Raw genomic sequence first — 26,416 nt, 5'->3', positions numbered from 1 at the left:
GGAGGAAGGGGTTTGGCCCCTGGGCTATATACAGTGCCCGGAGCCATTGTGGTCGCGCTTGCAGCACGCTCTGAGCCCGACCCTCCATTGCCCCCCAGGCTCTCCCTCCACCTGCACCTGCGTGCCCCCTGCAGACTGACAATGCTAAGCAGGCGGGAGCCAGTCAGACCAAGGCACCGCCGAGGATGGGGGTGAGGCGCACGCTCGCAGCTGTCCAGGAGCTCAGGCCCCGCCTTCCCTCCCCCACCCCCCACAGCAGCCACTTCCGGCAGGCGCTGCGCTGCTGGGGGGCGCGGGCGAGGATGGCGGCGGAGAACCAGGCCAGCCAGGAGAGCGCCCTGGGCGCCTACTCGCCCGTGGACTACATGAGCATCACCAGTTTCCCGCGGTTGCCGGAGGATGAGCCGGCGCCCGTAGCCCCGCTGAGGAGCCGCAAGGACGAGGACGTCTTCTTAGGAGACCCCGATACTGGTAAAGCCCACTGGCCCCGTCCCTGCCCCTCTTTGGGAAGTCCCCGGTCCTCCTTCATCTATGCCGAGCACCCAACTCCAGCCTCCATCTCCTTAATTCATCCCCTTCCTCCTGGACCTCTCCCTTCTCCCTTGTCTCCGTTAATTATCTGGTGGGTAAGGAGATGCCTTTCTGCCTTGGAGGCGTAGTATGCGACAAGGGAGATGATACCAGGGACTGCAGTAGGAGGGATTGGGATTACCTTTTGGGAAGAGTTTACTAACAAGAGAGGAATGCTGGAGGGGAGATCCTAAGGAATAGCTATCATCCAGAAGAGGCCTTTCTCTAGCCACGGAGAACAGGACAGGAGAAACCAAGTAAGAAACTGCAGCCGGAGGAATAGAATCTAGGTCTTAAGAAGAATTTGCCCCACAGCTAGGGATTATGGGAAGCAGAGTCTGGGGAGAAGCTGAGAAACTGCTCATGTCCAGGGAGGCATAAAGAGAATATGATTCCCCTCTGTCTGGTAGTACTGGGTATCGGGAGACAGGAGAATGGACTGCATGACCTCTCAAAGTCCTTGGGGACCAGAGTGCCTTTCCTGTCCTGTGGATTACCTCACCCCTTTCAGAGCCATGGATCTGGCCGGGAAGTTAGTAAGGTAACCTGCTCCCTAGGCAGCAGTCTCCAGAATTTTACTGTGTTCTCCTCAGCCCTGTGCAGAGACTGCAAGGGGTGGGGGCTGGGAATGAGAAGACAGGGCTTGGGAAAGATCTGGGGGCCAAGTACTCTCTGAGCATTGCTTCCCTAGTGCTCTTCCTCCTATCCATGTGGCCCAGCTCTGTCTTCCCCTCCATTCTTCATCCTCCATCCCCCATCCCTCTTTCCCTCAACGTCACTTCCTGGCATTAGAGCATCCTTCTGCCTCACTCTCTCTTCCTCACAGTGCCTGCACCTGAGCCTTATCCCTTACCAGCCTGCCAGATGCTGCTTCTCTGGGCTGCCCTCTCTGGCCTGGCCCTTAAATAGTTGCTCCCAGCCTGACAGACCCAAATTTTCTCCCCCTCCACAACCTTCTGGTTATCTGGCCCTGACAAGCAGCCCCTGCCAACCTGACCAGACTGCACCCTACCTGGATGTATTAGTCTGTTTTTGTTGCTTATAACAGAATACATGGAACTGGGTATTTTATAAAGAAAAATGACATTTATTGCTTATAGTTTCTGAGGCTGGGAAGTCCAAAGTCCATATGGTGATGGCAACAGTGACCCAAGGGTCTCACATTGCAAGGTAGTGGAAGCAGAGACAGCAGAGACAGCAGAGAGAGCAGAGAGAGAGAAAGACAGACTCTTCTCTTCTTTTAAAGCCCTGAGAACCAGGCCCCTGACCACCATTTTAAATCCATTCACTACAGCATGGTCCTACAATCTAATCACCTCTTCAAGGCTCCACCTTTCAGTTACCGTAATAGGATTTCCTACCCTCTTAACAGTCATAGTGGGGGCCTATGTTTTTAATACATAAAACTTGGGGGACACAATTCAAGCTTCAGTGAGTTTGGGGAGGACATAATTCAATCCACTACACTGGGATAGTGCGGGTGAGGTGTGGAGGCTTATGGGCATTAAATGTCAGGGCTGCAGATTAAAACTTCATTTCCAGAGGGAGTAGCCTTGGAGTCAGGAGGTAGAGGTAGAGGAGTGGGGAGATGTGCCTTGATGGATACCAGCCTGAATCCAGGTCTTTTATTCCGGGGTCAGGAATGACTCTTCTGGTCCTAGCACTGCCCTGACTCACTGTGTGACAGTGGGCACACCTACCCTGTCTTCCAGCTCAACAAAGAATGCCTGTCTCTCCTAACCTAGAGATTGGAACACCCTGATATGTGTTCTCGGGCCCTCTATAAGTGTCTTAGCATTTATCGAAACCTGTGACTACTTATTTGAGCGATTATGTGATTATTCTATGTCTGTAAGCCCATGAAGGTAGGGATCATGACTGTTTTGTTGGCTGGCCGGTATGGTGATTCGAATGTTCACTATCCTTTCTCCAGCATCCGGCAAAGTGTTGGGCACTCAATAAATACTTGTTGAATGAATAAATGAATAAGAGAGACCTCAGGATGAAAGAATAGTGGGGGAGGGAGTTCCAAAACCTCAGGGAATCCTTTAGGGAGTCCAATACAGGCTCTGCCCTCACCTGTATAGAAATCCAGCAGAGACCCTGGTCACCTGAGCTTCTGGGAACTTTCACCTTATGCCAAGGATGGGCACTAGGGACTTGCTTTATAGGTTCCAAGAACCTTGCCATTCATACCAGTGTAATCATTTCAATGTCATGTCTCCCAGTCCTACTTCCAAGACCCCAGACTTAATTTATTCCAGCTGGAACAGCCTGCTGGCTAACATGACCTCTTGTATTCGCAACCTGGTGGTGCCACCTAGTGGCACTGCCCCATCCTCTTAACCAGGACCTTGACTGTGCCCAGCTAGCCTCTAGCTTGCCATTGTCCAAAACCAAGTGCCAGGCAGGCACCCCACAGCAGGCCATGTGGAAAACAGAGCTACATGGCGATCACTCCAAAGTAGAAGCTCAGGAGCTACCCGGGACTCCCCCTTTGCCTCTCACTTCCAAATGGTGATCAGGTGCTCTCTGTCTGCCACCCCCACAAGTATCTTCCAAATTCCATCTCACCATCCCTGTCTTCACCACTGTAGACCGAGCCACCAATCTCTCTTACCTGTGTTACTCATAGGCTCCTAGTTATTCTTTCTGCCTCCTGCCTCTTGTCCCCACCCCCACCCCAATCCTTCCCCCACCTTCTGTTCATGTCACTCCCTGATTCAAAAGTCTTCAAATGATTCTCCCCTTAAAGGAATAAGCAAGCCAGGAATGACCTCAGTCTCCATCTAAGATCTTTCTTTCTTGCATAATCAACTCAGTTCGGGGTTCTTTTGTCATAAAGATAGCTAAAACTGAGCTACATCTAAAAAGAGAATTTTGTTGGGTAGCATAATGGTATAGGAATAGAGGGCTTCAGGCATATCTGGATCCAGGTGCCCAAAAAGAAATTGGCTTTTATCCATCTTTTACTCTGCTTTCCTTTTTGTGGGCTTCACTATCAGAAAGGCTTACATCTTGTTGAGGGCAAGATGCTTCCAGCGGCTACCAGCTTACATCTTATCAAACTAGCAACCTAGGCATAAAGAGACCTTTCTCTTTCCCAATAGCTCCAGCAAAAGAACAAGGCTTGAGGCTCATTGGCTGGTTTTGGTCACATGCCTATCCCTAAATCAATCACTGTACAAAGGTGCCTGTTCCAATTGGCCAGGCTTGGGTCATATACTTAACCCAGGGATGAGGGAATTGGCTGAGAGAGGGGAGAGGGTGTTTCCTAAAAACAAAATTGAATGGAGAATGTTGTCTAGGCAGATAAAAATTAGATGTCTATTAGGCCACGCTGCCTCCATACAGCTCCTCCTGGTGTCCCACAAATTCAGAGTAGCCAAAATTAAACTTATCATCTTTCTCCCAAAAAACTTCTTTCTTCTGGTCCCAAACTAATTTTTTCCCAATGTCCTGCTGTTGCTCTTACATAGCAGTAAAATCAGTGGTATTACTGCCCTAGCACTTAAACAGGCAATATTTTATCAGCCTCAGTTTCCTCATCTATAAAATAAGGAGAATGGGCCCTATTTCATAAAGCCATGGGAACACTTCAATAAGGGAATATATGTAGAGCATCAGGTACTGTATATAGTCAGCATCAATAAATATAAGTTCAGAACACTTTCCTGCACTCCCTTTGAAACCTCTAGGGGCCGAGAAGAGTTCTATGGCCATGGTGGGTGTTTAACATCTGCTTGTTGAATGAATTCCAGTTTTATTTACAGACCCTGTGGGGCTGAATTGAGTGTCAGAGGTGAGCATGATCAACTGAGGGAGACTCCCAGAAAACGAAGTTTTTTTAAAATAAAAATTTAAAAACAAATTATTGTACATGTTCATAGTTAAAAAAAAAAAGTGATGATGAGGATAAGTAAAAGTTCCCTTCTCCATTCCTATATTCCTGTATTTTTTTCTTTATATTTCTATATGTATATATGTAGATTTTTAAAAAGAAATATTTATGAGTGGTAAAAAATTTTTTAAAATGAAGCTGGCCAGTTAGCTCAGTTGGTTAGAGTGAGATGTTATAACACCAAGGTTAAGGGTTTGGATCCCATACCAGCCAGCCACCAAAAAAAAATTTTTTTTTTTTTTTTCCCTTTTTGTCTTTTTTTACTGACCGGCAACGGGATCGCAACCCTCAGTGTCACGCCCGCACCGCGCTCAGCCAGTGAGCGGGAACCGGTCTCCACATGGGATCCAAACCCTCGGCGGGAGCACCGCCACGCTTCCAAGCGGCGCACTCTCCAGTGCGCCACCGGGCCAGCCCTAAAAAAAAAAAAAAAAAAAATTTTTTTTCAAACAAAAAATTCTCCTACCCCATTTCATTCTCACCTTCAGTATCTTTTCCCAGAAGTAACCACCATGAATAATTTCTAAAAAAAAATTTGGTATATATCAGCATTTTATCTATATATGTAGTTTCTTATTTACACAAAAGAGGGGAGTATGGATCATGGATGCCCTTAAACACCAACTCAGGGATCTTGGATTTTTATCATATTGCCATCAGTGAGCCACAGTAGTATTTTAAACAGGAAAATATAACAGTCAATTTTTAAGATTATCATACGGACTTAAAGGGGTTGGCTGGCCGGTTGCTCAGCTGGTTAGAGTGCAGCCTTGTAACACCAACATCAAGGGTTCAGATCCCTGTACTGGCCAGCTGCCAAAAAAATAAAATAAAAGGGTTATACTCCTAGTGCACAGTAGCAGGTGCTCAGAAAATATTTATTAAATGAATAGATTTTTTTTTTTGGCGGCTGGCCAGTATTGGGATCTGAACTCTTGACCCTGGAGTTATTGGCACCACACTCTAACCAACTGAGTTAACCGGAGAGCCATGAATAAACTTTTAAAAACATATTGTAAGTACCGCAAGGTTTTAAGGTCAAGGTACTGGCTTATTTCTTTACTGTTCACAAACACCCAAAATCTTTAGGCCATTTAAGGACTCATGGCACCCAGAGGAGGCAAGTATGGGATGGAAGAGGGTCTCAGCCCTGGCCAAGGTGGAGAAAAATAGAAATAACTTTTTAAATTTTGTTTTTTAATTGATATATAATAATTGTACATATTTATAAGGGTATAGTGTGATGTTTCAATACATCTGTACATTGTGTAAAAATCAAATCAGGGTATTTAGCCTATTTATTGTCTCATACATTTATCATTTCTTTGTGGTGAGAACATTCTAGCTATTTTGAAATATACATGACAATATTGTTAACTATAATCACCCTAATGTGCTATACAATACCAGAACTTATTTCGCCTATCTAACTGTAACTTTGTACCCATTGACCATTCTCTCCCTATTCCCCCCTTTCCCCTCCCCTCCCCTGGTTACCATTGTTCTCTCTACTTCTATGAGATCAACTTCTTTAGATTCCACATATGATTATGATTATGTGTTTTTCTTTTTGTTTTTCTATGCCTGGTTTATTTCACTTAACATAATGTCCTCCAGGTTCATCCATGTTGCTGCAAATGACAGGATTTCATTCTTTTTTATGGCTGAATATTATTCCATTGTTTATATATACCACATTTTCTTTATCCATTCACCCGTTAATGGGTCATGGGCTGATTGCATATCTTGGCTATTGTGAATGGCACTGCAAAAACGTGGGAGCACAGACATCTTTTTGACATACTGATTTCATTTCCTTTGGATATATACCCAGTAGTGGGATTGCTGGATCAGGAATGGAAATAACTGAGCGAGCACCTACAGTGCACTTGGCATACTTTACCTCATGGAATCTTGTAGTTATCCCACCAGTTAGGGATTAGTTCCATTACTATGAGGAAGAAAGTTAAGGCTCGTGACTTGAAGTGACTTGTCCATAATCACCCAGCAAATAAGTAGCTTTCAAGTCTCCCCTGCCTGCACTCTTATTGTTTTCCAATCTGTTCTCCAGACAGCAGCGAGAGGAATCTTTTTAAAACACGAGGGCTGACCAGTTAGCTCATTTGGTTAAAGTTCAGATCTGCATACCTGCCAGCCACCAAAAAAAAAAAAAAAAACGCAGAACACATGGCTTAACCTTCTTGCTTAAAACTCTCTGGTGACCTCCCATAATTCTTAGGCTAAAGTCCAAGCTTCTCATCAGGCCCACCAGGCCCAGTGTATCTGGCCTAGCCTCCACCTTCACTGCTTGTTCTCCTTGCCTGCTACACCAGAGCCATCCAGGCCTCGGTTTTTTTTTTCAAATATTCCAAGCTCATTCTCACCTTAGGGCCTTTGCACCTGCTGTTCCCTCTTTCTGGAACACTCCACGCACACACACCCTGTTCTATACATGGCTGGCTCCTTCTTATCCCTCAGTTCTCAGCTTAAAAATCACTTCCTCAGAGAGGCCTTAACTGATTTCTCCAGCTAAGCAGTCCTCCTTCCCCCACCACCATTATTCTCTCACTTCATCCATCTTTTTCTTCATAGCACCTGCCACGCTTGTAATTATATACTCCTTTTTTACTTGTTTATTGTCTTTTTCCTCCACCGGTCTGTGAACCCCATGAGTGCAGGAATTATCTGTTCCTTTCCCCTAGTACCTAGCATAGGCCCAGACACACAGTAGGCTCCCCATACTTGTGAATACATGAATGGCTAACTGAAGCACCGTTAGGAGCGAGGTTCTGTTTACTCAGTTTATGTAGCTGCCTCCTTGCACAGAAGGCTGGGCCCCAGCTGGGCCAGGATCTGGTTTCCAGTAAGGGCTAAACCCCTGCCTCTTCTAGGAGTGTTTTCAGCCCTGAGTCTTGGGTCCCCGGAAATTTGTATCGGACAAGGGCATTGGAATCCAGCCTCCCTGCTGCCCAGTTGGGGGTCCCTATCTCTTTCTTGCCGCCCCCGCCCTCCTTGGGGTGCGTCTAGGCGACGCGGAAAAGTGAGCAGTGCCAGCCGGTGGGTTTTGTGGGGCAGGGGCGGGGCGGATGGGGATGTGGAATAGTCCCGCCTGGAGGGGCAGGGCCAGGTAGGAGGCGCCCAGACGGGAACCCTGGCCACCCGCAGACCCTGACTCCTTCCTGAAGTCGGCGCGGCTGCAGCGGCTGCCTTCGTCGTCGTCGGAGATGGGCAGCCAGGACGGGTCGCCACTACGGGAGATGCGCAAGGACCCGTTCTCGGCGGCAGCGGCCGAGTGCTCCTGCCGCCAGGACGGGCTCACGGTCATCGTCACGGCCTGCCTCACCTTCGCCACGGGTGTCACTGTGGCGCTGGTCATGCAGATCTACTTCGGAGTCCCCCAGGTGAGGGGGGCAGACGGGGAAGAGGGAGGGAACTGGGGAGGAGGGAGTGCAGAAATGCTTGAGGAGACCGTTGGAACTGGGAACGACTGAATAGTGGAAGGGGGCCAGGAAATGGGAAGGGGAGAGGGTGGTGACTTGGAAGAGGAAGTCCCCAAGGGAGGGGCTCAGGGGCATGAGGAAGACAGAACAAGGAAGGGACTGGAACAAGTAGGAGGCTCTTGGCGTAAGGAGGCAAGGGTCCTAGAGGAGAGTCAAGGGGACAAGAGAGCAGGTCTTGTACTCCATCCCCTGTAGAGGTTCTAGGGTTAGTGGAGGTGCCTTAGGGAGGCAGAGGGCTCCTACTGCCCCCACCTAGTCCCCTCTCCCCTCCCAGATCTTCCAGCAGGGTGCAGTGGTGACCGATGCTGCCCGTTGTACATCGCTGGGCATCGAGGTGCTCGGTAAGCAGGGATCTTCTGTGGACGCAGCTGTGGCAGCAGCCTTGTGTTTGGGGATCGTGGCTCCACACAGTTCTGGCCTGGGCGGGTAAGAAGCTTCCAGCAGTGAAGGTTTGTGTAGCCCAGGCCCACTTCTTGCCTCCTGGTCTGTGGGCCTCATGTGGGGGTCTCTCAGTTTGGGCAGAGGAGCAGCTGGGCCCCAACTCCTTGCATTTTCTTTTCCTGCACCCGATTTCACCCCTTTCTTCCTGGATGGAATCAGAAGAGCAAAGCCACCATATGGAAGATCTGGAAGTGATTTCAGAAGGTTTTTTTTTTACTGAGAAAGGAAATTTGTAAACTGTAAAGTGAGATGCACAGGTGGAGTATAATGTCATCAATTAAGGCAGTGATACTTGAACTTTTAGGGTCACAAATCCTTGTGAGTCTCATGAAAACCAAGGGCCCTCTGTCCTCCGAAAATACACCCCAGGCTAAGAACTCTTAAAACAGAGGTTACAAACTGGTCACCCATGTGCCATACCCAGCACAGAGACTGATGTGGTTTGCACTCTTAAATTTTTTAAAAATTTGTTTACTATTGTGAAAGAGTTGAGAATTTTCATTAAAACCCATATTTCCAACATCTCTTGAACAATCTGGAGATCTGGCAACACTGGGCCCACATTCCCACATTGCTGTAATTATCTGGAACTGAATAGAAGCTGCTTCCCATGATGGGGCATGTGCTGTCTGCTTTTCAATAGTTCCTACCATCTCCTGTCGTTTGTCCTGCTTATTTTGTTACTTCGCTGCAGTCATTTAAGTCTGCAACCCCCATCTCAGATATAAATAAGCCACATAAAAGGAAAAGCTGACAAAGTCCGTATCTTGGCTCCTGTGAGACCAGTCCTCCAGGTTCTACCAAAGAAATTCTCTTTTTGGTTTTGCATGGCCTATCCTTACATAATCCAATCCTGAGGGAGGGGGAAAGGGGAGTACCAAGTAGGCAGGTGCAGGAAGCTGGCAGGGATCCAGCTCTGGTCTAGGATAGTGGCAGGGGGCAGAACATCCTGCTCTCCCAGTCTTTGGGTTTTCCCTAATTAGGGATTAAAGTCTCCAGTGACAGGGCAGAAGAGGCCCATGGACCCTGGGTCCCCAACCCCCTTGATTTCACTCCCTGCCTTGTAGGGTGCTTGAGTCTCAGTCCCTGTAGGGAAGGTGCTCAGACACCTGACCTTGGGTGACAAACAGCCCCTCACCTTTGGAGGCTGAGGAGTGTGGCAGGTTAATTGTTCAGAGGGGTGGCATCTTATCATCGCCCTCCCCCTTCTGTGTCTCTCCCAGTGGGGGCGTGATGCTGGTACATGACATCCGACGAAACGAGAGCCACCTAATTGACTTCCGGGAGTCTGCACCAGGGGCCCTCAGGGAAGAGACCCTGCAGAGATCCTGGGAAACCAAGGTGGGGACCCTGTTGAGAAGAGAGGGTCCAGGGGGGTCTCCCTTCATTGCCTTTCTGCTAACCCAAGCATTAATTCACTGAATATCTCCTATGGGGTGGGAAAAAGAGTTGAACAGGATGCTTTTAGGCTGAGGGAGACAGGCAGACCCCCCCAAAAAATAATGAATCAAAAAATCTGAATGGTTGATGACAGGTAATACTGCAACACCTTACTTCTCTGGCAATCTTATCTATCTGGCACATAGGAAGGAAGAAAAAAGGCCATTGATTTCCCTGAGATGTCACAAAGGTGCTGCACTAAAACTCAAATATCTCATTCTGAGCCCGTTGACTGTAACTGGAAAACTAGAGAAGAACCGCTACAGGCAAACCCACTATCCATTAAGAGCAAAGGAGAAAATAAATTAACTTGGAAAAATAGGCATTTAGTGTGATGGCAAAAGCCAAACACACCCCTGAGTTGTCACAGCTCACTGTAATGGTGATGGAAAACGAATTGGTTAAATGGAGGCCCCTTGTCCACCATTTTAAAAGGCAGGAGTAGGTATAATCCAATATATAGGTTTCTATCTAAACTGGTTATGTCCTGGCTCTTGAAAGGGTGCGCTTCATTTAAAAATCCCTCAACTCCAGCAGATAAAGGAGACGTTTCTGTATTTGCTGATAAAAAGCTAGGGAGATAGGAGGGGTACCTCCTGGGGAAAGCTTGTCCCTTCCCTGGGATATTTGGCACATGTCTCTCCCCTGTGCCAGCTATCCCTGGCTTGGGGCTCTGTGGAGTTCAGCCTAGTCCCACCCTTCCAGTGACCTGGTCTCCTCTCTCTCTCTCTCCTGGGCCTTTCCCAGCCTGGGCTCTTGGTGGGGGTCCCCGGAATGGTGAAGGGGCTACATGAAGCTCACCAGCTCTATGGCAGGTAAAGACATTAAAGACCCTCCTCCTGGGGGCTGGGGGTCCCTGCCTGCATCTCTCCTTGGGTGGCCTTCTCCCTTGCAAGATTCTTCCCTTCCCAACTCCCCCTCCTAATATCCCCTTCCCTTGCCAGGACTCTCCTTCCCAGGAACCCCCCTCCCCCCAGGACCCCTCCTCCTTCCCCCAGGACCTCTTCCACCCCCTGCTCTCCGGCTCCCCCAGGCTGCCATGGTCCCAAGTCCTGGCCTTCGCAGCATCTGTGGCCCAAGATGGCTTCATCGTGACCCATGATCTAGGTCAGTGGGGCCTGGGTATTGGGGGAGAGGCACAAGGTTGATGGAGAGGGGTAGGGGAAACTTTGAGATGTGGGGCCCAAGCCAGAGAGGACCTGTCTTCCAGTTTGCTCCACAGAACCCCTTCCCACCCCATCCTACCTTCACCTGGAGGCAGCCTCGAATGAGGGGATCTGCGAAAGGCCCATATATATCCCCACTTCCCCCGTAACAGCCTCCTGGGAGGCTGGAGCGCTTAGGGCCGGCCACTTAGCCCCTATCCACCCCACCTATTGCCCAGCTCAGCCATCTGGCCCAGTCCTGGCACCCCCAACCCAGCCTCCCATCCCTGCCCCCAGCCCACGCCCTGGCGGAGCAGCTACCTCCCAACGCGTCTGAGCGCTTCCGAAAGATATTCTTGCCCTCTGGCCGCCTGCCACTACCTGGCTCACTGCTGTATCGGCCCGACCTGGCAGAGGTGCTGGATGTACTTGGTACATCTGGCCCTGCTGCCTTCTACGCTGGTAGCAACCTCACACTGGAGATGGTGGCCGAGGTGAGTGCTGGGGTGGGCGGTGGGGGCATGCCCTAAAGACCCTATTTCGGGAACATCCTCTTCCACCTTCCTTCCTGCCCTTTCTTTCTACATATATTTACTGAGGATTGTGTTTTTTTGAAATTCTGGAATAGACAGAATAACCTCTGATGATATAAATCAGATCAGTAGTTGTTGGGGACAGGAGGGGTTGACGGGGATGTGACATGAAAAACCTGGGGTGATAGAAATGTCCTCTCTTGATTGAGAGATGTAACTTTGGGATTTTCAGGGCTGGTGCCAACCTGTACAGGGGCCTGTCCTGCCCCTCCCAGGCCTGGTAGGTACCCAGCATCAGCCTCAGCTTCCCTAAGTTCACAATACCTCCCTACCCTTGAGTTTTCTAGGGACTGAAGGAAACACCTCCTTCACTGCTTACTATCAGGACTGGGGAGATTGACACAAGAGATTACCATCCAACCCCAAAGAGTCTTATTCTAAGGCAGTAATGGGTTCTGAGAACTGTCATCAATAGTTCAAAACTAGTGGAAAATTATATTCAAAATAAGGATGCACAGACCAATTCAGTGGTTCTTTTGCCTGTGCAGTGGGGGTAATTATATCTATCACTGCATACAGTTGTGGGAATTAAATAGGTCCATCATTCATTTGACATTCACGGAGTGCCTGATCTGTGCCAGGCCCTGTGTTAGGCACTGGAGTATAGATGTGGTGACAGAAGCCCATCTCAAATGGACTTAACTAGGAAGTCCAGGAGAGTACTTCCTTTAGATCCTGCTTGGTCCAGGGGCTCAATCCACATTGTCAGAACTTGGCCTCTCTCTTTTTTACAACTCTTCTTTCCTCTGTTTGGATTTGCTCTCTGTCAGATACTTTCCATACCTGCTCTCCACCAGCCCATCTTGGGCCATCCTTCCAGCAAACCATCCCAGAGAAAAAAAGATCCTCATTCCCAGTAGTCCCAGCAAAAGCCTCAAGTTTGTGTCTTATTGGCCTGTCATAGGTCTCATGACTATTCCCAGACCAATCCCTGTGGCACAGAAAGGAATGCTCTGATTGGCCAGACTGAGTCAAGTGCCCTCTCCTGGATGTGGAGAAGGGAATGAAGGAGACTCTTACAAGATCACCAGGACTTAAAAAGAATAAATACCCAAAGTTGAGTTTATTAACTTGCCAGACAAAAGAACACACACCAGCCAAGAAATTTAATACATAATTCACTGGGAGTGGATAAGTCAAGGGTTTCAAGTACTAAAATGTACAAAAAGGAGATATAGAATTGACAGCATGCTGGATAGGATGGAATGGACTCACTGGTTTGTACAAGCTTTGTTCATTGGTCAGTAAAGAGTGCTGCAATATGTGTCAGTCCTACAGCATCATTCAAAGTTCATGGCTTTGTAGTAGCTTTATTTGGTTGTAGTGAGACACAGAATTGAGTTTTGATATCTCCTAGGCAAGTGCTGCTGTAAGTGGAAAATCTTCTTTTACATAGTCAGAGAGAGCATATGCAAAAAAAGACACAGAGGTATGAATTCAGGAACTATAGGTCACTCTGCAATTGTATAGAGCTCACTGGGGAATAGAAGGATAAGAGGTGGAAGAGGTAGGCAGGAGCAAGGTTACAAAGGGCCTTGAATGCCAGGCTAATGAGGTCATTTACAGAATGTACCTAGCACAACATAGGTGCTCAATGTTAGTGCTTTTCCCCTTTCCTTTTTCCTGTGGTACCTAGGGCTGATGGGGTCCCTAAAGGCCATGATGGGGGTTGCAGGGGGCACAAAAAATTATAAACAGCTGATCTACCTGTGACCAAATGTGTCATAGGCCAAGCTCACATGCTCACAGTAGTGGGTGGTCATTCTCTCCCCTCTAGGCTCAGCATGCAGGGGGTGTCATAACCGAGGAGGACTTCAGCAACTACAGCGCCCTTGTGGAGAAACCCGTGTGTGGCATGTACAGAGGTGACCTCTCCCCTAGCTCCCAGGGTCCCCATTCAGGAGAAGCCTCTCAGTTCATGGCCACATCATTTTGGCCTAGAGACTCCTCTCCATTTCACAGGAGAGAAACTGAGGCAGTGAACTGCCTGGGCAGCAAACTGTTGAAGCAAGCCAGAACCAGCCCATCTTCTGAAGTAGCCATGGGGTCAGTTGCCCCAAGTATTTAGGATATGGGGGAGGGGGTGAATCTGGTAAAAGGTTCAGATGTGGAAGTTGGGATTCTGGCCATCGGTTTTCTTGACTTGGATTCTGTATTGCCACAACCCCCTCCCCAGCCCCATTCTCACTGCCCTATACTTCCTAGGAAGATTTTGTAAGACGGAAGTCCATCTAAGCTTCCAGGTAGAATGAACCTTTCAAGACAATTGTAGACCCTTCCCTTCATTGTGCTAAAGGGAAACTGAGGCCAAGGGAGGGAATAGAACTTAACCCACCAACAAGGAACCGAGAAAGCCTAGCTTATGACATAGGTGACATCCATGTTTGCTAAACCCAGAGTCATGAGTTCTGGGTCCCTTAGAAGGTTCTCATGTTCTCTCCCTTCTAGGAGGGCCAGATCACCTCAAGCCCCAGGAGAGGCTGCCTCTGAGTTCAAGTTTCCAGGCCTGAATCTCCAGCCTGATTTCTCTGCCAAAGGCAGTAGTATATGAAACAGAGGAAAGAACATAACTTGGGAGCCAGGAAGACCTGGGTTTGAGTACCAGCTGCACCATTTGCCTTGAACAAATCACTTCCTACTCTGAGCCTTGGTTCCCTCCTTAAAATGGAGATAATATCGGGGCCAGCCCGGTGGCGCACTGGAGAGTGTGCCGCTTGGGAGCGCAGCGGCGCTCCCGCCGAGGGTTCGGATCCCATGTGGAGACCGGTTCCCGCTCACTGGCTGAGCGCAATGCGGGTGCGACACCGAGGGTTGCGATCCCGTTGCCGGTCCCCAGTACGGGCGCGACACTGAGGGTTGCGAACCCGTTACTGGTCAGTAAAAAAGACAAAAAGGAAAAAAAAAATGGAGATAATATCAAATCCCTATACCAGCTAGCTGCCAAAAAAAAAAAAAGGAGAAAATAATAGTGCCTATGTCTCAGGGTGCCCATGAGGATTGTTGAAATGGTGTAGGAAGTAGCCCTGATCAGAGTGGGCACTGAATGTGTATTGGATTTTCCATTTCCCCTCCCCAGCCTGGGTTCAATGGGCAATGCCAGTACCTAGAGTACTCTGGGTTTCCCTCACCTCCTACAACCTTGGACCAGTTGCCTTTCTATGCCACAGTTTCCACACCTGTAAAATGGGGATAGTAACAGTAGTCATTGGATTAAAGGAGGATTAAATGAGTTAATTAGTTAATGTTGGTGTTATGTGTCTGGTATTATTATTATTCCTTTGATGTCCAATATCTCATAACAGAATAGGAAAAGGAGGTTGCTGCTCCCAAGAAGGGCTGGGTGGGACCATCAGGGGCCCTGGATAATATCCTGGCCTGTGGGAAGAGCTAAAAGGAGACACGTGGCCAACCAGGAAACTGGACATCTGGTCACCTGTCCCTGCTCTGCCAGTGGCCTGCAGTGTGACTGACTCTGGGCAAGTCATAGCCCTTTGTGAGCCTTAGGTTCCTTGTATGGCAGAGGAAACTGAAGACCAGTGTTCTGAGTTCAAGTGTTGACCCTGCCCTTGACTTGCCATGTGAACTTGAGTGGGTCTCTTTGCCTCTCAATTCTTCAGTTTCCCCTTCTGATGAGGGGGTTTAGTGCAGTGGTCTCAGTGTTTGTGATGGTGGGATGTGGAGATGGGATGTGGGATGTGAAGATTCCTTGACTTCTCCCCTGCCATCTGGTCATTTCCTGTCCTTTCAGGCCACCTGGTTCTCAGTCCCCCACCCCCACACACGGGTCCTGCTCTCATCAGTGCTCTCAACATCCTTGAGGGCTTCAACCTCACCAGTCTGGTGTCCCGCGAACAGGCTCTTCACTGGGTGGCAGAGGTAAGGCCAATCCCTCTCCCCAACCCTGGGTCTGAGGACATGAGGAGTGGGGAGATGGGATACTGTCATGGGTCGGGACTAAATCACCTCCAAGTTTTCTCACAAATGAAGGTCCACTAGGTGTGGGTGCTGGGAGGGGCCTGGCAGCCTCTTCCACATCCCTGCTGTGTTTTCAGACCCTGAAGATTGCATTAGCACTGGCCAGCAGACTGGGAGATCCCGTCTATGATTCTACCATCACTGAGAGCATGGATGACATGCTCAGGTGGGTCCCGGGGCGGGATTCTGGTTGTGGGTGTGGGGGAAGGATCAGGTGAAAAGTAGCTAGTGTAGCAATAAGGCCTGAAGTACCAAGTCAATTTCAGCTCAACCTCGACTCAGTGTGACACTGGGTACCTCTCTCTGCACCTCACCTTCCCCATATGTTCAATGTTGGTCTACTGAATATGGTTCTTAATTTTTTTTTTTTTTTAATTAAAGATGACCAGTAAAGGGATCTTACCTCACCTTCCCCATATGTTCAATGTTGGTCTACTGAATATGGTTCTTAATTTTTTTTTTTTTAATTAAAGATGACCAGTAAAGGGATCTTAACCCTTGGCTTGGTGTTGTCAGCACCACGCTCTCCCAAGTGAGCTAACCGGCCATCCCTATATAGGGATCCAAGCCCTTGGCCTTGGTATTATCAGCACCACACTCTCCCAAGTGAGCCACGAACCGGCCCAGATTTTTTAGATCCTAGAAGGGCATCTATGTAGACACATCTATTCCCCCTTTTGAGTAGAAAAAGAAATCCTAATAATAATAAAAACAGTCCCCAAGCAAATATTGGAGGTGGTGGGAATTTTGAGTACTGTATAATGTATCTTCATTAGCAGCATAACATAATAGTAAGACTGTGGCGAGACTCCATTCAAATAATAATAGTAAGACTTTGGTGAGACTCCATTCAAATCCCAGCTTTAACATTCACTAGCTGTGCAGCTATGGGCAAGTAACTTAAATTCTCTAAGTCTCAGTTTCTACAAGGGAGCCTGACAATAATTGTTTCAACTTCCTGAGGTTGTGGTAAGGACTAAACAAGATCATACATATAAAGCATTTAGCATAGTGTCCAGGCACATAATAAATGTTCAACAAATGCCAGTTATTATTATTAATGGGCAATAGGAGTAAGAATGGTTAATATTTGACTGCTACTATCCCTGACTTACAGACTAGCTAAGGGAAAATCAAAAGCCAAAAACATAATTAATGGAAATTTGTGTTGTTACTCAAACAACCATCTATGAATTAAATTGGAAATGATGACACTAAATAAACAGATTATAATTAAAAAGCAAAAAGAGCAGTAACTAAAAGCAATAATTATCTCAAGGCCACAAGGATGAAACATAAAAACCAAGCCCCAAGGCTGGCCAGTTAGCTCAATTGGTTAGAGTGCAGCCTTGTAACACCAAGGTCAAGGGTTCAGATCCTTGTACTGACCAGCTGCCAAAAAAACAAACAAAAAAACAAGCTCCTTCCTCCCAACCACCTGAAACAAAAGTCCTCTGTGCCTGCTGTGGGTGACCATCAAGCTTCTTGGCTGAAAACTGAATGAACATCTTCAGTAATCCTTGGTAACTTATCAAATTGCTATGAATAATTCAACACACAGTTATTAGGTAAGAAACCTTCAATTGAACTTTAAAAAGCCTGGAGAATTACATGTTGCATCTAAGATCAATACAAATTTAGCTCTGAAACACACAGGCTTATATGAAATCTATTAAACTAATTCACCTAATAAATAGTTATGGAGGGCTTATTGTGTGCCAAGTCCTTCTGTGCCTTGAAAAAAAAAAAATTGTAAGTGAAGATCTCCATTTACAAATCCTTCCACAACTAAAACTCTTAATAGAACTTTAGTGTTAGACTACAAACATTAGGTTAAGTGAATCCAGTTTGTTCATTCAAAATAAGCATTTTCTGAGCATCCACTATGCACCAGGCACTTTCATAGAAAGGATTGAGTAAAGTCAAGTAACTAAAAGGCTCTTGATTTAAACACTAAATAAATTAACTCTAGGGCTGGTTGGTTAGCTCAGTTGGTTAGAGCGCAGCCTTATAACCTCAAGTTCCAGGTTCAGATCCCCATACTGGCCAGCCATTTCAAACAAATAAAGGGTGGGGGAGGGGGAAGAAGACACAATAATCACAACAATTCCTTGAACTTTTTAAGATAAGTGAACAGATATGATGTGGGGGGAGAGGGGAGACGGAGAGGGGAAGAGGAACAGGTAAAGGGTCATGAAAATCAACTACAATGTATAATGAGAAGTTAAAATTTAAAAAATTAAAAAGTTGGGTCTAGAAGAGAATCTGAATAACACCTACATAAATTCATTCATTTCAACAGCTATTTCCTGAGTATTTCCTAAGTACTGGTAATAAGTGAGTATCTGCCTTCATAGACCTAATAGTCCAGTGAGGGAGGCAGATTTAATGAAATAACCACACAAACATCACAAAGTGTGGTAGGTAGGGTATAATGAGAGCTTGTTGTGCACTCATTCCCCACCCCTTGTCTTTTCAGCAAGGTGGAGGCCGCCTACCTCCGGGGCCACATCAATGACTCCCAGGTGGCTCCTGCCCCACTCCTGCCTGTTTACGAGCTAGATGGGGCTCCCACGGCTGCCCAGGTGCTGATCATGGGCCCTGATGACTTCATTGTGGCCATGGTCAGGTATGCCAGCTCAGATTCAGAAGCTGGAACAAGAGATCATCTGGACCAGGAGAGAGGTGGGGGATGGGTAGAGGTGAAGGTGAGCACAGGACTCACCTGACCCCACCTCGGCCCCCAGCTCCCTGAACCAGCCCTTTGGCAGCGGCCTCATCACCCCCTCAGGGATATTGCTAAACAGCCAGATGCTGGACTTCTCCTGGCCCAACAGGACTGCTAACCACTCTGCACCCAGCCTGGTAAGGTCTCTCTTCCCTCTTCTCCTGGGGACCCTGAGGCTCGGTAGGCGGTGCAGCAGCATGGCTGCCCTTTCCTCCCTACTTCTTCTAGGAACATCTATTATAAGGAAAAAGAACCTAAACAAGATGTTCATTTCATCCCCAGCCCTGCTAAGTCTGGGGCATGGAGCCTGGTGGGTCTGAAGAATCCTTGTCCCATTCTGTCATTGTCTCACTGTATGACCTGGGGAAGGTCTTGCCCCTCTCTGGGCCTAGTTTCTTCACCTGTATGTGAGAGTATTGGCCCCTGTTTGATGCTCTGGACACTTTCCAGTACTAGTGGTCTATGATTACATAATGCTAAGCTGGTGGGGCTCAGTCCTATGGCTGGCCACCAAAAAGAGACCCATGGAGGAGGGATTTAGGAATTATTGTCTAGTTGGAGACCAGCACTCTTACACCCTGCAAGCTGTGGCCCCAGCAGGGCAAAGACAGGTAGAGATGTTCAGGGTGGGGATTATCCTGTTCTTCTCTGTTGCCATCTTTCTTGGCTTGGCTTTCCCCCATGCCACCCATAGCAGCCTAATAGCTCAGTGGATCTACTTATCACTCCCCCCATCCACCCCAACCATCCAGGTACCCTGTCTGTTTCACAGACAGCAAACTGTTGCCTGGGAGAGGACCAGTCTCCCAGGAGAACCAGGCCTGTGGAAAATGTAGAAGAGGGAGAGAGGTTGGAAGGATGGTTGAGTGGCCCTTTCCCTGTCTTGCAACACCCCATATCCCCCTGTGGTCTCTGTCTTCTGATAACAGGAGAACTCAGTGCAGCCAGGGAAGCGGCCACTCTCTTTCCTGCTGCCCACTGTGGTCCGACCAGCAGAGGGGCTCTGTGGGACCTACCTCGCCCTGGGGGCCAATGGAGCTGCTCGGGGCCTCAGCAGCCTGACCCAGGTGAGGTTTCCTCCATTGTAGGCCTTTTGTGGCCTGAAGCTATATCTGTGGCTTGTTCACATCCCTTATGCAGCAGCAAATGTGGGCTGAGTCTGCTTTGTGCTCGGCTCATCCTGGGCACTAGGACATGGGCTGTGCTGAGTTTCTTAGTGCAAATGGAGCTCTAGAGCTTCCAGGTTGCAGGGGAAACTGCAGGGTCAGTAGAAATGAAAAGTGATATAGCATCTGCACTGCCTTAGTTCTGTCAACCTCAAGTCCCACAATTCCTCTACCCAGTATCTGAATAGACAACCAGCCCTCTTCTGGGTTTGATTTTGAAAGGAAGGGCCTGCTACTCTTCAGAACACTTCAGAACAGGTCCATGAATGTCTAGAGCACCTGATATATGTGCCAGGCACATATTTTGGCAGGTAATGAGTTAAGTGTCCTAATCTTTGGGAACAGACACACCTAGGTTCCAGCCCAAATGCTGTCAATTTCCAACTGTTTGATGCTGGGGAATTCACCTAACCTCTCTGAACCTCAGTCTCCTCATCTGTAAAATGTTAATAATAATAGCTAACAGTTATAGAGTTCTTACTAAGTGCTGGGCACTGTGATACATGTGTTAACCCTTTTAACCTTCCCAACTCTGGGAAGAAGCCTTATTTCTATTTTGTAGATGGGGAAAGTGAAGCCCAGAGAAGTTAAGAAGTTAGGTCAAGTTCCTTCAGCTAGTAAGAGTGGGTAGGCAGTTCAGTTCCAGAGCCTGCTTACACCCCTAACCACAAAGTTAAAAGTACCCACTTTGTGCCCTAGACCATCCCTAGCTATTAATCCTGCCCTGTCCAGAGAGAAGGGAGGGGAACCCTGGGCTAGATAAAGGAGACTGGGTGCTAGTGCTGCCTCTTCCCTGGCTTCCTGCAAACTTTGGAGTGAGTCTCTTTCCTTCTCTGGCCCTCGGTTTCCTCCTCTGTGAAATGGGGACAGTCATCACAGTTCTGCCTGTCTTCTGGGGCTATTGAGAGGCTCAGATGACACCCCTGATATAAGGGTTCTAAAGACTAAGGAATCTGCACCAGTGGTGGGAGCTGGGGAGTCCTGAACCATCACCCCTAGGACAGCCCTGATTTTTTTGCACCTTGGCTACCTGCAGGTTCTGCTGAATGTCCTGACCTTGAACCAGAATCTGAGTGACAGCCTGGCTCGTGGCCGCCTGCATCCAGACCTACAATCCAATCTCCTGCAGGTGGACAGTGAGTGCAGAGTAGAGACAACGATGGGGTGGGCACAGGGACAGGTGGAGAAAGTGGCTCCCCGCAGGGGTATCCCTCCCTCACTCAACCAGCACCAATTCCCTGCCAGTGAAAGTTTTGTTTCTTTTAACAAATTCCTAGTGGAGCAATGAAACATCTGAGGATTGGAACCAGTCTTGCCATTTCCTGGCTGTCTGGCGTTGGGAAAACCAAGTCTCAATTCTGAGCCTCGGCTTTTCATTTTTCAAATAAGATACAGTTATTTGTTCTACAAACCTTAATTCATTCAACAGTTGTACTGAACACCTACTCTGTGCCAGGCACTATTCTAGGTGCTGGGGATACTACATTTATAGGCAGACCAGAAAATAAATAATAAAAGAGATATAAGATAGCAAAATAAGTGCTCTGCCATGCATTAAAGCAGGATGATGTAATAGGACTGATTCAATGATCAGGGAACCTTCTCTTTGGTGACATTTAAGCTGAGATCTGAAGAGGGAAAAAGAGCCCTCCATGCAAAGAATTGGGGTAGAGCTTTGTAGGCCAAGAGAACAAGTGCAAAGAACTCAGGGCAAGAATGGGCTTGGTGTGTTTAAGGAATGAAAAGGAGACCAAGGTGATTGAGAATGAGATAAGATCAGAGAGACAGGCAGGGACCACATCATGGACCTTATAGATGATGGTGAGGAGATGGAGTTTCCTCTAAGAAGGACTGAGGCTTAATTTTGGACACAGCTTAATTTTGTAAACGGGAAAGCATACGCACCTTTGAAGAGTTTTTGCAACTCTTCAAAGAAAATGTACTATGCTAGTCCAAAGGGTATACAGAATTGACTGAGACACCTTTCTGGCTCCATTTTATACATAAAGAAACTAAGGCTCACAGAATTTAAAAACTAGTTAAAGATCAACCAGTAGTGGCAGAACTGAGATTAAAACATTTACTTGGCTGACCAAAGACTCCTTTCTTTACCACATGGCTCTTAATATCTCTTAGACTGAAGCATGTTAGAAGCACAGAGCTAGATCCTCAGCAGTCCCACCCTGTAGTTGGCCAGTGACACTTTGCATCCCAGCTGAAGGATGATGAGGCTAAGTCCTTGAAACTGAATTTTTTCAACAAATATCTGCTGGTCTCTATTGGATGTTAGGCTCTGTGCTAAGTTACTTTGGGTGGCTCATCTTATCCCTCCCTTGAAGGCCTCATAGTCTAAAATGGGAATATAAGGAGTTGGGGCTTGTGAAGGGAAAGTTCATCCACCTGAGGTCTTGGGGAGGCTTTATGAAGGAGATGACAGCTGGCTGTCCCTTGAAGTATGAGCAGGAATTTGGCATGTGGAGGAAGATGACATTCTGGACAGGAGGAGCAGGTCAGGCAAAAGACAGAAAGAATGGCTCAGAGAGCAGCCAGGAGGCCAGCTATTTCCAAACTTTTGAATTTACCCAGCACCTTTGTGAGTTTTATCACATTTACACACCATCTAAACAATTATTTATATAATGTGTCTCTATAAATGGACTTCCTTTTTAACCTAAATGTATTGTAGAAGTAAACCTTATATTAATCACAAATAGAAAAAAAGCATCATTTGGCACAAATAGATGATAAGCAGCTATAAAAAATGAAATATTTTTAGTTTTTAGTTAGATATCATTACTTCCGGAAGGCTCTAAGGCCTGCTCTCTCCATTAAAGAAGGAGATTAGGAAATGTAAGAGGCCAGACTGAAACCTGGTTCTTGCCATAATCAAAAAGATTGAAAATGAACCAAAAAGGGAATAGATCTCCAATAGGTGATTTAATGCTATTCAATTTCATGTCTTTATCTCAAGAACTACCTAAAATCATCCTCTTTGGGAAATAAGACCAGATCTTTATTGAGGAGCAGTGGAAAGTGAAGTTATAGGGCTTATCATGGAGGTCAACATCAAGATGCCTGGACTCTATCCAATTCAGTAGGGGAGGCACATGACGTGATTTGTGTTATGTAGGAGAGGTGGATTGAAGGGAGGAGAACTAAGTATGGGAAATATGAGAAACAGCTTGGATGTGACCCTGGCAAGAGATGATGAGGACCTGAATTTATGCAAGAGGATGGGGATTTGTTCAACTATGCAGTAAATACCTGCTTTACATTTACTGTGTACTGACCGTATCTAACTGGGAATCAATAGAAACAAGACAACATCCCTGCCTTCAAATAGCTTATAATCTAGTAAAGGGAGACACAGTACGTAAACAAACAAATGTAGCAATAAGTACTTTGAAAGAAAACAAAGCAAGGTAATGATGGCAGGGACTGCTATTTTAGATAATGGCCAGGGAAATGTTTGAAGAGATGCCTTTTGACCTAGAATGAAGTCAGGGAGACAGCTTTGTGACTATCTAGGAGAGCATTCCAGGCAGAAAGAACAGCAAGTGCAAAGGCCCTAAGGAAGGAGCTTGTTTGGCTTACTTGAGGGACAGTAAGGAGGCCTGCATGGCTGGAACAGAGTTAAGCAATGTGGAGTAGAGAACTAAATGAGAGGGCCGGTCCGTGGCTCACTTGAGAGAGTGTGGTGCTGATAACACCAAGGCCATGGGTTCGGATCCCTGTATAGGGATGGCCAGTTAGCTCACTTGGGAGAGCGTGGTGCTGACAGCACCAAGCCAAGGGTTAAGATCCCCTTACCTGTCATCTTTTTATTATTTTTTTTTTTAAAAGAGAGAAGTAAATGAAGAGAGGAATTTAGAGAGGTAGCAAGGTCCCACATGACATTGAGCCTTAGAGGCCTTGGTAGGGATTTGTATTTTCCTCTAAGATCCATCAGAACTGTTAGAGGGTTTTTTTTTTTTCCTTTTTGTCTTTTTTCGTGACCGGTAATGGGATCGCAACCCTCGGTGTCGCGCCCGCACCGCACTCAACCAGTGAGCGGACTGGTCTCTATATGGGATCCGAACCCTCGGCGGGAGCGCCGCCGCACTCCCAAGTGCCGCACTCTACCGAGTGCGCCACCAGGCCGGCCCGTGTTAGAGGGTTTTGAGTGGAAGAAGTGACAAGATCTGACTGATGGTTTAAAAGGATGCCTTTGGCTGCTGTGTGAGTAGGCTATAATGAAGGTAGGACTGGAAGCAGGGAGACCAGTTAGTGGACTATGCAGTAATCCTGGCAAGTAATGATGGCAGCTTGGCCTAGGCAGGTGGAGATGAAGACCCCAAAGCCCTTTTTCCAATATTATGAATTACTGTGTGTTATCGATTACTTATTATATGCAATTAAGTATTATTTATTGTATACAAGACTCTGAGCTCAGTGCTATTTGTGCATTATCTCCTTTAATCCCTGCAACAACTTCATGTTGTAGGTACTCATATAACCCCCTTTTTATACATGAGAAGACTGAGGCTCAGAGATGTAAAGCAATTTTCCCATGGTCATACAGCTCCTCGGTAGAGCAGCCAGGACCAGGACTCGGGTCTGACTGTTGGAATCCTGAACCAGTGCTCTGAACATTCTGAATGTGTGTATGTTGGGGGCTGATTTTCAGGTGAGTTCACAGAGGAAGAGATTGAGTTCCTGGAAGCTAGAGGTCACCACGTGGAGAAGGTAGATGTCTTATCCTGGGTCCACGGCAGCCGGAGAACCAACAACTTCATCATTGGTGTGAAGGACCCTCGGAGTCCAGATGCAGCTGGAGTCACCATCCTGTAGAGCGGCAGGGTGGGGCAGGGTCTCTGCTCCCTCCCCCCTTTGCATGTTCCCAGAGTCCCTCCTTCTCCCAGGTTTGGTCTCAGGGGGAGGGGGACCCCACGGATGCCCCAGATCAGGGGCCAGAGGGGATGCTTAGCAAACCCAATCCCAGAGTAACTGGAAAATTCTCTATCAGGAGGCCTGTGGTGGTGATGGTGATGAGTGTCAGTGTCCACAGACAGGCACATGGGACCTTGAGGAGTCAGACTGTCTGTCTCCTTTCCTCCCTCAGCCATGCTGGCCCTGAGCTTAGGGATGTGCTTGCAAACCTTTCTCAAGGGTCTCACAACCCTGACATCTCCAGACTTTCCTGACCTGGGCCTTGTCAACCAGCTCCCTTCTCCTGTCCCCAGCCTCATTTCTTAAAGGACTAAGATTTTTTTAATGGACCGTCATGGGGAGAAGATACTCCTCTCCTCCTCCCATGGGGGCTTTGGGGCGGCGGCTTTGCATCTGGGGGTACCAAGGGTGTGGGGTAGGGGTGGGGGTGGGACCAGCTCAGGGGCTCCATTTGCAAAGGTAATTAAAGAGAGAATATTGCTTAACCATGGCTTTGGTTTGATTTATGCTTAACTGGATTGGAAGTGGGAGTGGGAGAAGAGACCTCAGTTCACCCTGTTCCAGTAGTCCTGACACCAGGGCAAGCTGGAGTCAACTTTATAGGGATTTTAATAATATATGCTGTCTATCCAAGACTTGCACTAATAATAATAATTAATCACAATAATTATTATTATTATAGATAGCATCTATTGAGCACTTAAAGTGTTACCAGGCTCTACACTAAGCACTTGATGTGAATAATCTTATTTCATCTTCATTACAAACCTCATGAAGAAGGTACTGGCCGGCCTGTGGCTCACTCGGGAGAGTGTGGTGCTGATAACACAAAGGCCACGGGTTCAGATCCCATATAGGGATGGCCGGTTTGCTCACTGGGGTGAGCGTGGTGCTGACAACACCAAGTCAAGGGTTAAGATCCCCTTACCGGTCATATTAAAAAAAAAAAAAAAGAAGGTACTTATTTTCCCATTTTACAAATAGAAAACACAAAAAGAGGTTAAGAGATTTATCTAAGTTTCCTCATCTATTAAATGAAAGAAAGAATTGGGGTTCAATCTCAGGTTGTCTAACTCCAAAATCTGTGCTCAACCAATTCCACATCTACGAGGTGAACTGTTGTTGTTGTTTTTTTAAAAGATGACCGGTAAGGGGATCTTAACCCTTGACTTGGTGTTGTCAGCACCATGCTCAGCCAGTGAGTGAACCGGCCATCCCTATATGGGATCCGAACCCAGGGCCTTGGTGTTATCAGCACCGCACTCTCCCGAGTGAGCCACGGGCCGGCCCTGAACTGTTTTTTATAAAGTATACCTCATGTAGTATATATCAGACAATAAGTATTTTCTATAGATTGTGTCATTCATGCATACATACATCCATTCATTATATTCCAGACACTTTTTTAGGTACTGGAGATTCAGCATTGAACAAGATAAACAGACTACGTTTTAATGGGTTTGCAGTCTGTAGAGGAAGTCAAACATTAAAGAAATAAGAACACAGATAATTAGGGTAATTGCCATCACAATAAGCTCTATGAGGGATATTATGAGAGTATATAACAAGAAAGTTAATCAAATTAGATTAACAAAGGGGGTCAACAAAGGCCTTCCTGCAAAGGTCATGGGGATAAGTAGGATTGACAGGAAAGATTAGGTGTGAGATGTGAAAATGTCATTCTAGGCAAAAAGATCAGTATGTTTATTTATTTATTTTTTATTTTTTTGAAAAGATGACTGGGATCTTAACCCTTGACTTGGTGTTGTCAGCACCACGCTCTCCCAAGTGAGCTAACCGGCCATCCCTATATAGGGATCCGAACCCACGGCCCTGGTGTTATCAGCACCACACTCTCCCAAGTGAGCCACGGGTCGGCCCTAGAACAGTATGTTTAAATGTACTGTGGTGAGAAGGAATGTCGTGTTTTTGGAGGTGGAAAAATGCCTGTGTATTCTTCCTGGAGCAGGGGTTGACAAATTTTTTCTGCGAAGGGCCAGATAGTAAATATTTCAGGCTTTGTAGGTC

The 26,416-nt window shown here is 47.1% G+C and overlaps 1 protein-coding gene across 2 annotated transcripts; it reads left to right on the top strand.

Annotated features, from left to right (window-relative positions):
- Positions 1-264: 264 nt before the first annotated feature.
- On the top strand, positions 265-24,876 carry GGT7 (gamma-glutamyltransferase 7). Of its 2 annotated transcripts, none has more exons than XM_008571245.1 (15): positions 265-471; positions 7,637-7,872; positions 8,246-8,397; positions 9,636-9,753; positions 10,600-10,667; positions 10,886-10,959; positions 11,295-11,491; positions 13,368-13,455; positions 15,339-15,466; positions 15,643-15,731; positions 18,045-18,194; positions 18,313-18,430; positions 19,223-19,360; positions 20,496-20,595; positions 24,126-24,876. In XM_008571245.1, exons 1-15 carry the CDS (start codon positions 303-305, stop codon positions 24,287-24,289), a joined length of 1,989 nt encoding a protein of 662 aa, XP_008569467.1. In that variant the 5' UTR covers positions 265-302; the 3' UTR covers positions 24,290-24,876. The 2 variants fall into 2 exon arrangements, with proteins under 2 accessions (XP_008569467.1, XP_008569468.1); XM_008571246.1 differs by having other exon boundaries at positions 266-471; positions 20,496-20,588; positions 24,126-24,268.
- Positions 24,877-26,416: the final 1,540 nt, after the last annotated feature.

The sequence above is a fragment of the Galeopterus variegatus genome, unplaced genomic scaffold (genome assembly GCF_000696425.1).
Source record: "Galeopterus variegatus unplaced genomic scaffold, G_variegatus-3.0.2 Scaffold670, whole genome shotgun sequence".
Taxonomy (NCBI): domain Eukaryota; kingdom Metazoa; phylum Chordata; class Mammalia; order Dermoptera; family Cynocephalidae; genus Galeopterus; species Galeopterus variegatus.
The sequence above is the reverse complement of the archived record's forward strand: the minus strand, read 5'-3'. Positions and strand labels throughout refer to the sequence as shown.